The sequence below is a fragment of the Cryptomeria japonica genome, unplaced genomic scaffold (genome assembly GCF_030272615.1).
Source record: "Cryptomeria japonica unplaced genomic scaffold, Sugi_1.0 HiC_scaffold_158, whole genome shotgun sequence".
Classification (NCBI taxonomy): Eukaryota; Viridiplantae; Streptophyta; class Pinopsida; order Cupressales; family Cupressaceae; genus Cryptomeria; species Cryptomeria japonica.
The window spans coordinates 118,420-131,523 of NW_026728980.1; the positions used below are offsets into that span (position 1 = coordinate 118,420).

The window sequence follows — 13,104 nt, forward strand, 5'->3', positions numbered from 1 at the left end:
AACTCACTCCAAGAGGATATAACCAACTAAGACAACATCACAATACCATAGTCAACTCAAAATTCGAGGACTGAAACAGGAACACCAAATCATCCATACGACAGGGTCCTTTAACCAAAGCAAAACATGTCATTTCATAAATTAAAGCGAATACAGTAATTAAACTCGCAATGCAATAATCAGAAAAGACATTATTCCCTCAAGTTGATTTAAAACATTCAAATCGATCAAGTTTTCTACAAGATCTACATACAGGTTACAGTTATCTACCTCATCAAGGAATAATTTGTTCTTGGTTTTCTAACTCCTAAGGTTCGAGCATCGAACAGACAAATTAAAGCCATGAGAGTTTTAAAACCATATTTATAATAATAAAATTCAGACAACCGATATAATTATAAAAAGGACGTCTAAAAGAAGATAATCATTATCAAAAGTATATCGTTAAATTTCTAAAGATCAATGGTTAATTACTCATTTCTAACCTTCCCATATGACTTATATCCTTAACTTCTTCAACCAATATGAATATAAGAATAAAGTACGTTTTACCTCCAAAAAGATTATTCAACGTAAAAATATTTTAACTTCTCAACTACACATCATTAAAATTATGACTTGCATAATAACTACAAAAAAAATAATGCACCAACAATACATTCTTGCCCCTTTTCTCATTATCAAGACCTAATTAAAAAAAAAAGAAAATCTTCATTGAATAATATCTAACATATTATAAGCATATTATTTTTTTGAATGGAAAAAAAAACATAAAACAAAAAAAACCATTTTAAAAACTACGATAAGCAAGCAAGGAGAACGCGTTTGAAAACGCAAGAGAACATGGCCCGTGCCCTAACCCTAGCCGTAGGGCAAGGCGTGGGCGGCGCCACTGCGGTGCCCGCAGGCTCCGCGGCGCCCTGCGGCCACCGCGGACCTGCGGCCACCGCAGTGAGCCGCGGCCGGGGCTTCCAACGCCTGCAGGTGAGGGGAAAGCCGAGGGAGCGGGCGAGGAGAAGGGGGTGCGAGCGGGGGAGAGGGGAGGGAGCGGGTGGAGCTCCGCTCCCCGCCTCCCATCCCAAAAACACAGCTCGAAACAAAACCTCCGCCCAGTCTTTTTAAAAAAAAACGTTTAAAAATCTTAATACGAACACACAGTCCGCAAAAAGATAAAAATGCACAGGGGGGTATAAACAAATGCATTTAAAGTATAATTAGAACACACAGTTTGTAATTAACCAAAAACGCCCAGGGATAACAAAGCATTTTAAATTTTCTTTTTTTTTTTTTGAACACACAGTCCGAAATTCCATACTAAAACGCCCAAAAACAAGAGGAATTGACAGCACCCCTAAGTCACTTCCAGCCAAGCTGGTAATTTACCAAATCGATCCATAACCATGGCATTCGAAGGAAAATTTAAATCCAAGGTAAAATCTTCATTTTCATTTTAAACCAAAAACTAAAAAAAAGAGTTGGATCCTACCTGATCTCGCAATCCCGGCAAGATCGGTTGAAGAATCCCAATCTCAGCTGCCAAAGCCTCCAATTTTCCATCTCCAATCCAAAAACTTTCCAAAAATGTCCATCCCTCCATTTTTCCCCAAATTTGGGTTATATGGAAGAGTTGACCCAAAAATTTCCATTTTTGGAATAAAAACTCTTATTTACCAATAATTCACAAAATTTAATCCTTATCTAAAAATAACCACAAATTAACTTGCTATTCAAATCGAAAATCGATTTCTCAAATCAGATCAATTTAACCTTTCAAATTAGCAATCTAACGAAATACAATTAACTCTATGGCGATAACATATAAAACTTCCTTTTCAACAGCATACATATATAATGCATTAAATAATCGAAATCAGCCATTAAATTCAAATTTACTTCCAATCTAAAACGAGCAATTCATTAACAACGAAAAACGCATAACGAATTCTCAATCAATTTAATCCATTAATCTTCACTGCACAAACGCATATTAATCAAGATAATTACTAAAGACTAGTTAATCAATTTACCAAACACACCAGGCACGCAAACCGAGAAGGTCAACCAAACAGATGACTCGCAAACCCAAACAAGAAGGGATTACCGACGACGACTGGCGATGCTCACTAGAGCACGCCTAAGGCCGACTAAGGTCTTACGACCACCTAATCCGACTCTAAGGATTAAAAAGTATGCTCAAACCTGCAAAACCAGGTGACGACGAACCTCGCACTCATGCGACTTCGTACCTGAAATCTCCTGCAACCAACGATCATACACGCATACATATATAATAACTTAAATGAAATCATTAGTCCGATACTAACATCACGAAATAGGAACACTGAAAATCTGCATACAACTAGTGAGAAAGCCACATCAATAGCTATGCGTTAGAACAAGCACCTGACTGTAACATCATTATATTACGATTAACTAATCAAGATTAAGCCAAGGTTAGAGATCGATTACGGTAGGGGTACTACATCAAATATCAAGAAACATCCATTTAGACTAGTCACTCATTAAAATATAAAAAACAAAAACATAACTCACAACTTTTAAAATTTTGTTAAATCTTATTTAAATTATTTTCTATAAGAAATATTTCAATCGATGGATATACTACTAACATGTTTTTCTATAAATCTAATAAGACGATTTGAATATACTAACTCCATAATAATATTTTCTAAATAATTAAAAACCCATTAAAAGATAGTTTGAAAGTGAATATGTTTCTTTCAGTATGAAGAGACATTTGTATTTAACCATTCGTAATAATAAGACTTCATCCTTTGAATGAGATATATTATCATTTTGCATTACTCAAAGTTGGATTCAATCTAGGAGGACCCAATCTTATTGAATTAATGTAATTTACTAGACTATGTGCTGAAATTCCTGGAACCAAAATTCCAAATATTCTGGAGATAATAGAAAGTGCGGTCTCCTTAAAGCTCTCTCCCTTAATGTAATGTAGTATGAAGCAGTGTAACAATTCCCATATGGTAGTTATTCTTATGGGTATGAAAAACAGCAGTGAGAGGTCTCTATTTGGAGCTTCCACAAGATTCTACAATAACAATTTTTAACAAAATAATATATGAAATCCATAGAGACAATCTTACTAAAATTTAATGGATATCACCAATCTTAAAAAATAATTATGAGTATTACAAAATTAAATAGTAATTTCAATACCTTTTGATGATAAAAGCAGTTGTAGTAAAGACATACTCCAAAGTGCTTATACTTGAATAGGCCATCATCGAAAGGTAATCTTGGAATAAGGTCATTAGAATATACAACTCTAAAATATCTAGGTGTGGGTTGATTTAGTTTACTATCCATGAAATCTACAAATGCTTTATCACCAACTCTAGGTTGTCCAAATGTATAAATAGCCAATAGCTTTTGTAACAACTTATCCTCCTGATTCACAAATAGCATTGCTAAAAATAATATAGCTAAGGCTCCTCCTATACTATGACCTGTCACAATGAATTTTGCATTTTTGTGGATTTGTAAAAGGTTTTTTAACTTTTGACATAGTACAAAATAGGCTAGAGGTTTGTTGATGTCTTGTGTTTCCAAATGATGTGAGTATTTCTTATCAATTGAACGATTTGCTAGATCGAAACCTTCTAGAAATCCTAAATGGACCTTTCCTATTTGGGGATACTCATACCAAGAGAAATCTAAATCTGTTATGTAATCATCTGCATCAAATAATTGTGTTCCTCTAAAGGCTACCAGTATTAACTTGACATCAATTTCTTTGTCACATAATACAAATGCTTGTGTAGATTTCTTCTACAAGTGATCTGTAAGTTACCCACATCAACATATTAGTATTCACCATATGCAACTAACATAAAGATATTACCTACTTTTGAAAATATGTATACAAAGAATTGGTGCAATTAATAGTGAGGTTATAATAAAGACATGAAAGATTGACATAAATTCTCTCCCACATTATTTAAAAAATAGCAATAAATTAAGAGATTGTCAACATACACTAAGCCAAAAGAATATTTAAAATGTGTTTGGGAAAAGAGTCCAAATTTATTATCTTTTATTATAAGAGGTATTTAGTTAAAAGTATTAAATCAAATTTTAAACATGAAAGGAATTGATAATGTTTCAATGTTATAATATTGTACTCCCCTTTTTTTTAATTAATTAAATACACCTAATAAAAGTAGGTAGATCAAATAATGTGTATATGGACAAATTTTAGTTTTGATAAGCTGCGGTTTAAAACTAATGATTGATTTTATCTCCATTTAGATTATTAGTACTTGCCCTTAGGGTAGGACTATTGGAACAATCACTTTTTGTTAGCTCGTTATTATTCATTTTTTTCTCACCAATTAGAATTGATATTTTTTTCTTTTGATTTTTTTCCTTTTTTAAAAAAAAGTTAAAATGCATGATTTTTAAGTTTCTAAATTATAGAAATTATTTTTCTAGAATGTATTTATGATCAAATTTCACATATCCACTATCTAAATGCAATTGATGAGGCATTTTTTTAGGTTAAGCAATTAAATTTTTTGAAGTGATAATGTTTTTGATTAAAATAAAAATGGGTTTTACAAGGGCCCGAAACCTAAATCCAAAATAAAAAAGCTAAACAAAAGTGAAATATCCTAAGCCCAACAAAGACAAAAATAGGGGAAACACCCCATAGAGCCCAACAAAGAAATAACAGTGAAACCTGGGCAATCCTACCAAAAAACTAACCAAGAGCTTACATAAGCTCATAATTTTTCTTAATGATACTTTTGTTGATTCCTTAGAGCTCCTACAAGATGCTCCTCGTGTAAGTTATCTCTCGATTCTTGCTCCTAGTTTTGGAAGATGGTCTTGTAGAAACCCATATTTTTGATCCCTATGTCCATTCTTTTCCAGATTCTTCTTTATGGATTTAACAGTTGATGGTGAAATGCTACTAAGTGGCTGGGCTATATGAATAGTGATTTTTTCATTTACTTTTTTGAGACCATCGGTATTGTTATTCATGGTTTCTTTATGGATATCCACCAAAGCCCTGAGATTGCCTTTTAACTCGTTCATACCCTTCTCCAACTTGACAATTCTGGCTTCGTGTTCATTTTTCATAAGCTTCACATCTTCAGTCAAATTGTGAGTCATTTCCAGCATCTTATCAATTTTATCTAGCATGGGGTTCTCAATGAATGTGTTAATGATCTCTTTTATGCCCTGTTTGTGGAGAAGACTAATAACCCTACAAAAACATTTCTCTTGGCTAGATGTGGAATTAGCCAAAAGAGTATTGATATCCACTTCAATATTTTCACTATTCTTGAGGTCAATCTAGTCCATATTAAGGGGAATATCCAACTTTATCTCTTCTTCCTCTTTGTCCTGTGTATCCACCTCTTTCCACACTTTGTCTTTTAGATTTGTAATGTCTCATCTCTTGGGCTTTGGAAGGTGGGGTTTTGTACATTTTAGCTACAAATCTAGGGATTTTTCTACTACTTTTAGTGCCCAACGTAGTGTTCTGGGGGGGCCCTTTTCCTTGGAGGGTGAATACTCTGGGTCATCATTAGACACATGAATATCACACTAGTCCATGGCCATCTCACCTAACCCCTTTTCATCCTCATATTTGGTGTCCAACACCACATGTACATCAGGGCTAGACGAGGGTTTCAGGTTGGAATCAATTTTGTGAATTGGGGAAGGTTTAACCTCATTCATTTTAGCATATTACATGATAAGGAGAATAAGCCCCTCATGTAACAAAGGTTTATCATTATTTTTAGCATTTTTAGCAAGCCCATTCTCTAGAGAAGAAGAAGATAAAATGGTAGAGAAATCTTCCTATCATGTCTAAAGTGAATTAAAATAATAAAATGATAGGAGAAAATACTTGCATGTTTCCCATCTAAGGTATGGTACCTCATGATGACCTTTGTCATATTGGCCCATAGGCTCAACAAATATTTTTTTTATATCCCCCATTAGCCATCTTCCTCACCATGACTCCTCCACTATGCTTGTCAGCTAGGGCTTCCTTCATTGCCTTGTGCTCTCTATAAAATCTCTTCCCCTCTATTGACAACCTAGTGATTTCTGCAATGAAAATATCATCAATTTTGAATTCCGCTCCATAATCCCTAAGGACGCCTTTATTCCTACCTTCTACAAAACCTTATATCACTTTGGGGTCTTGACAATGCATCTTTTTCATTGATGCGGGAGCATCCCCAGTTCATGGAAATTTTGCATCAACCAAAAATATTTTATTCTTGTTTTGCTTTCTATTTGCAGTTTCAGCATTTCTTTTTGTGTGTCCCAGATTTGGCTAACTGGAACCTGTGGAGTTGGATTTTACTTGAAGACTTGATCATCTTCCTTATTTCCAAACCTTGGAGCATTTGCATCATTTTCCGGCAAGATATCGCTACTGGTTTTCAAGACAGTTTCCTGTTACTAGTTTACAGTTCCCTGTTACTGGTTGCCTGGACCTATTTGCATTGGTGACCTACTGGATCCCTTCCATATCTTTAGAATCCCTGAGTGTTGATTCTAAAGTTCCTTGCAATGTGGACAAACTTTTCCCATGGTCTACACTTCATCCTTTGGATTTTCTAGAGGAATTTCTTTGGCAGAGGCCGACCATGTTGGTTTTGCACATTAGGTCTTATTCTTCGAGTTGTGATCTTTTTATGGGCCAATCAGATCCCCTTGGATCATATAAATCATTGTAATAGATCATTAGAATGTAATCAAGTAGTTAGACTAAGCATAGAAGATAGATCTTAAGATTTGACATCCTGATTGTGACCTATTCTTTACTTTGAGCATGTTTTAGAGGGTCGATGAGCCAATCTCTATAACCCAGTTGTGTTGATATGTGGTGATTGATCAGCAAAGTACTGTACACTCAGCACGTATCCTCGTCGGGGTCCGGGGTTGGGCCAGGCCCCAGGAACGCGAGCGGTAGCTCGTGGCGGGGGTTTAGGGGCAACAGCCCCTAAGGAAAAAACTTTTGGATGGTTTTTGTTGATGAAAAACGACATTGTAATAAAACCCTAAAATGTCCGACTTTGTTTGGTGCCCTAAAAACGCATGCTATAAGCTGCTGGGATTCTTAAGGCATGGTGATGTTGATGTATTATTTTTGTTGGATAATAAGAAAGATTGGACGGCTGTGTATGGTGGACGTAACCCATTCTGGGCGAACCACGTTAAATCTCTGTGTTATCTGTGTCGTATTTTATTCCTTTATCTTTTGTATTTAAATCTGTATATAATTGTTAGTTCATATTTGTTTCGGATCTACTTGAAATCCTAACAATTGGTATCAGAGTGAGGTTTTATGTAAATTGGTAGGACTCTCAGATTTGAGTGGGAGCAATGGAGGATTCCAAATTCAAGGTTGAAAAGTTTAATGACCAGAATTATTAGTTATGGAAAATGCAGATGGAGGATTACCTGTGTCAAAAAAATTTGTGGTGGCCGTTGGAAGGAAAGGCAAAGAAAGTGACCACAATGTCAGATGAAGAGTGGGACATTTTAGATAGAAAGGCACTAGGATCCATTCGATTGTGCCTTGCACCATCTGTAGCATTCAATATAACAGAAGCAAAAACGACTATAGATTTGATGGTAACATTGGATAAGTTGTATGAGAAACCCTCGGCTTCAAATAAGGTATTTCTTATGAAGCAGTTGTTTAATTTCAAAATGAGTGAGGGAGGATCTATAGTGGAGCACTTAAATGAATTTAATACAATTACCAGTCAATTGTCTTCGGTAAAAATTACCTTTGCAGAAGAGGTTAGGGCTCTCTTGATTTTATGTTATTTGCTAGAAAGCTAGAATAGCTTGGTTATGGCTGTAAGTAACTTTGTCTCTAGTAAAAATACTTTGATATTTGATGATATTGTTGGTGTTATCCTAAGCGAGGAAATGGGAAGGAAAAGCACAGGTGAGACTTCAACATCATCAAGGAGTGTTTTGAATGTGGAGAACAAAGGAAGATCAAAGGAAAGAGGAAAAGGCCTTGGCAATGAGAAGTCACGAGGGAAGTCAAAGAAAGGACGCTCTCAATCTAGAGGAAAGAAAGATTGCTGGTACTACGAAAAGCTTGGTCATCTAAAGAAAGACTGTTGGTCTTGAAAAAAACAAAGAAGGAGACAAAAATGAAAATGACAGTAAGGAAGCTAATATTGCAAGTAATACTTTACAAGATACTTTTTAATCTTATGTTTGGATAATGTTAATGATTCCTAGGTAATAGATTCTGGGGCTTCATTTCATGCTACACCCCATAGAAAATATTTTCTAGATTATGTTCAAGGTGATTTTGGATAGGTATATTTGGGTGATGATGAGCCCTATCAAATTGTTGGAAAAGGAAAGATAAAGATCAAGTTGCAGAATGCAAATGACTGATTTCTGTAGGAGGTAAGACATGTTCCTAATTTAACAAGAAATTTAATTTCTGCAGGCAACTAGGTAGTGAAGGTTGCATAGTTACCTTCTCAGATAGTATCTAGAAGGTCACTAAAGGATCATTAGTAGTAGCTAAAGGTGCGAAGGTAGGCACATTATATCTGTGTACTGGTAACACTTACTCTACCTTAGCTGCTACAGATAAAGTTAATGCAAGGACAACAACAATAGATGTTGCAAGAACATATTCGATAATGTGGCACCATAGGCTTGGGCACACGAGTGAGAAAGGGATGAAAATCCTTCACTCCAAAAATCTATTGCCAAGACTAAAGAAGATTGATTTAGAGTTCTGTGAAAACCGTGTTTATGGTAAACAGAAAAGAGTCAGATTTATCATGGTTGGGAAAGAGAAGAAGAGTGAGAAGTTAGAGCTTGTGCATTCAGATGTATGGGGACCGGTTCAAGTAACATCTCTTAGTGGCTCTTGTTATTATGTTATTTTTATTGATGACTCAACCAGAAAAACATGGGTATATTTCCTAAAACAAAAATCAAATGTTTTTGAAACTTTAAAGAAATGGAAAGCTTTGGTTGAGAATGAGACAGAAAAAAAGTTGAAGTGTCTTAGATCGGATAATGGAGGTGAGTTTTGCAGCAAAGCATTTGAAGATTACTAATCCTTAAATGGGATTCAAAAGCAGAAGACAGTTCCAGGAACTCCACTGGAAAATGGTGTGTCAGAGAGAATGAATAGGACTATCATGGAACGCACGAGGAGCATGAGATTGCATGTTGGATTGCCCTTACATATTTGAGTAGATGTTGTACATACTGTTGTCTATTTGATAAATAGAGGACCTTCAACCCTATTGGATGGTGGTAATCCAAAGGAGGCATGGACTGGTAAAAAGGTAAATTATTCTTTTCTGAAAACTTTTGGTTGTGAAGCTTTTGTCCATGTTGATAAAGAAAATAGAACCAAGCTTGATGCTAAATCTCATAAATGTACCTTCATTGGATATGGGATAGATGAATATGGCTATCGATTATGGGATTTTAAAAATAAGAAAATAATTTTAAGTAGAGATGTTATATTCAATGAGAAGGTCATGTATAAAGAACAGATGCAGGAAAAGAAGCATGAACATGACAAACACGAATATGTGGTGTTGGATGAGATTCCTGAAAATGAAATGTCACAGGTACCTGATGCTTAGCAACAACAGTTTGTCCCACAAACTCCTGCAAGTGTTAGACATTCTACAAGGTTAAGTAGACCCCCTGAAATATTTTCTCCTTCTTTGTATTCTATTTTATTAACTGATTCTAGTGCACCAGAAGAATATGAAGAAGCAATGTAGGTGGATGCCAAACAACAGTGGGAGCTAAGCATGAAAGAGGAGATGGACTCCTTGATGAAAAATAAGACTTGGGACTTAGTCCCTTCACCTATAGAAAAAAGAGCTTTGCCTAACAAATGGGTTTATAACTCTAGACTTGTGGTAAAAGGTTTTGCATAGAAAAAGGGTATAGATTATGATGAAATATTTTTTCTAGTTGTAAAAATGACTTCAATTAGAACTGTACTTAGTCTTGTGGCTGCAGATGATTTACATCTTGAACAATTAGATGTCAAAACAACTTTTCTCCATGAAGATTTGGAGGAGGAAATTTACATGTTGCAACCACAGAGATATGAGGTCAAAGGTAAGAAGAACTTGGTGTGCAGGTTGAAGAAAAGTTTGTATGGCCTAAAGCAAGCACCCCGACAATGGTATTTAGAATTTGATAGTTTCATGGCTAAACACGGTTATCATTGATGTCATTCCGATCATTGTGTATATTTTAAGAGATTGGATAATGGCCGTTATACTATCCTGTTGCTTTATGTTGAGGACATGCTTGTTGCTGGGTCTAACATGCAACATATAAATGATCTTAAACATAAATTAGTCAGGTCATTTTCTATGAAGGATTTGGGTGCAGCTAAGAAAATTCTCGGTATGAGGATTACACGGGAAAAGAAAAATAGAACCTTGAATTTGTCCCAAAGTGAGTATATAAAGAAGGTGTTGAAAATATTTAACATGTAGGATGGAAAAGCAGTTAGTACACCTTTGGCTAGTCATTTCAAATTGAATAAGGAGATGTTCCCAAAGGCACAGGAAGAGGTAAATAAAATGTCTAACATCCTGTATTCATCAGTTGTTGGCAGTCTGATGTATGCAATGGTATGCACAAGGCCAGATATTGCACATGCAATGGGAGTTGTGAGCAGGTTTATGAGTAATCCGGGTATGGAACATTGGAATGCTATGAAATGGATTCTTCGGTATTTGAAAGGAACTAGTACGAAGGCATTATGTTTCAAAGGATCTAATGCTGTTGTGTGTGGATTTGTTGACTCTGATATGGCAGGTGATATTGATTCACGAAGGAGTACTACAGGGTATGTTTTTACTATAGGAGGAACTGTAGTCAGTTGGATTTCTAGGCTGCAAAAGGTTGTTGCACTTTCAACCACTGAAGCTGAGTATGTTGCTGCTATAGAAGCCAGCAAGGAGATGATTTGGTTACAATATTTTCTAGAGTAATTGGGTCAGACACAGGAGGATAGCCCATTGTATACTAATAGCTAGAGTTCCATTCATCTTGCGAAGAACTCTTCTTTTCATTCAAGGACAAAGCACATTCAGCTCAGGTACCACTTCATCTGGATTGTTTTGGAGGAGCGTCAGTTACAGCTTGAGAAGATTCACACAAGTGAGAATCCTGCTGATATGTTCATGAAGGCAGTTCCACAGGAGAAGCTAATTTCCTCATTAGTTTTTGTTGGTCTTCTTGATTGATAATTGTGGAATTTATACCAGTCAATTCCAAGTGTTTTATCCAACAGATGCTGCAAGTACAGTGGTGTTGTCTAGTATTAGTCTCCAAGTGGGAGATTGTTTGGTGTGGAGCCTGATCAATCTCCAAGTGGGAGATTGTTGATATGTGGCGACTGATCAACAAAGTACTATACACTTAGTACCGACATTGTAATAAAACCCTAAAAAGGCCGACTTTGTTTGGTTCCCTAAAAATGCATGTTATAAGCGGTTGGGATGCTTAAGGCATGGTGATGTTGATGTATTGTTTTTGATGGATAATAAGAAAGATTGGAGGGCTGTGTATGGTGGACGTAACCCATTCTGGGTGAACCACGTTAAATCTATGTGTCATGTTTTATTCCTTTATCTTTTGTATTTAAATCTGCATATAATTGTTAGTTCATATTTGCTTCGGATCTGTTGGAAATCCTAACAGGTTGTTACCGGTTGGTTGTAATCGATTTTCATGTTATAATTAAATCTATTTTGCATTGCCTCCATCATGTCCCTGTGTTTCCATTGTGTTTACTCTTGCTGACTAATCTGAATTGATCTCTTTGAGCTACCTCCTAACCGATGACTTCTTTAAGTGGTATCAGATGAATTGATGGATTGAATCTCAGAGTTGGAGAATTATTTTGATTTTCAAAACACTGCAGAAGAAAGGAAGGTGAAATATGCCTATACCCAGTTGAAAGGTCATGTATCTCTTTGGTGGGAACATTTGCAGGTTGATAGACATAGAAGAGGTAAAGAGAAGATCAAGACATGGGATCAGATGGTTGCTAAGTTGAAGTTAAAGTTTATGCCAGTTGATTATCAAGTGAATCTATTCTAGAAGTTGTAGAAATTGAGATAGAAGGAATCTAGTGTGAAGGAATACACCGAAGCATTTTACAAGTTGAATATCAGATCCAGACATGTTGATGATGAAGTTGAACAAGTTGCAATATATTTGAATGGATTGCGAGTGTCTATAGAAGATGAACTCAGTTTGATCAAATTATAGAGTGTTGAAGAGGCTTACTAGTATGCCCTAAAGGCTGAAAAGAACTTATACAAAAGACATGAGCAGAGGCAAAGAGGCAGAGGTGGAAGGTTTTTTGCAGGTAGATATCAAGGAGGATGAGGATATACCGAAGGTAGAGGAACCTATATAGATCAGAACAAGAACAAGGAAGTGAGCAAATAAGCTAATTTACACTGGAAAGATGATAGAAATTTATACCGGAGGAGAGAACTAGATGGCTACTGGAATGATAATTTTGGAAGACAAGACAAAAGAATATTTAGAGGAACTTTCTTTAAGTGTGGAGGAGAAGGAAATCGTGCTTTCGAGTATAAGAAGATAGAGAATATTGGAAGAGTAGTAGTGGTGGAAGAAAACCCCACTGGATCAGATAATAAAATGGAAGATGGAGAACTGTTGATGATGAGGAGAGCTTTGCATCATACTAGGAGAGATGAAGATCCCTTGCAAAGGAAGAATTTGTTCAAGACCAGATGTAAGGTATTTGGTAAGTGTTGTAAAGTTGTTATTGATAGTGGTAGTTCAGATAATCTTGTTTCAGAAGAGATGGTGAATAAGTTGAATTTGGAAAGATTGAAACACCCTAAGCCTTATTAGACAACATGGATTCAGGATGAACATAAGTTGTTAGTAAGTGAGAAATGTTTGGTGAAATTGAAAATTGGGAATTATCATGATGAAGTCCTATGTGATATTATGCCTATGGATATTTTTCATCTCGTGGTGCGTAGACCTTGGCAGTTTGATAGACAGGCAATATATGAT

General features: G+C 35.8%; 1 protein-coding gene across 1 annotated transcript in view; it reads right to left on the minus strand.

Annotated features, from left to right (window-relative positions):
* Window positions 1-2,812: 2,812 nt before the first annotated feature.
* Window positions 2,813-13,104, minus strand: part of LOC131077588 (triacylglycerol lipase OBL1-like) — a 33,789-nt gene continuing 23,497 nt past the window's right edge. The window contains exons 2-4 of the mRNA XM_059215480.1: window positions 4,999-5,183; window positions 3,202-3,813; window positions 2,813-3,073 (exon numbers count right to left, since the gene is read on the minus strand). Coding sequence (XP_059071463.1) covers window positions 2,813-3,073; window positions 3,202-3,813; window positions 4,999-5,183 — 1,058 coding nt within the window. The remainder of the gene's footprint in view (window positions 3,074-3,201; window positions 3,814-4,998; window positions 5,184-13,104) is intronic.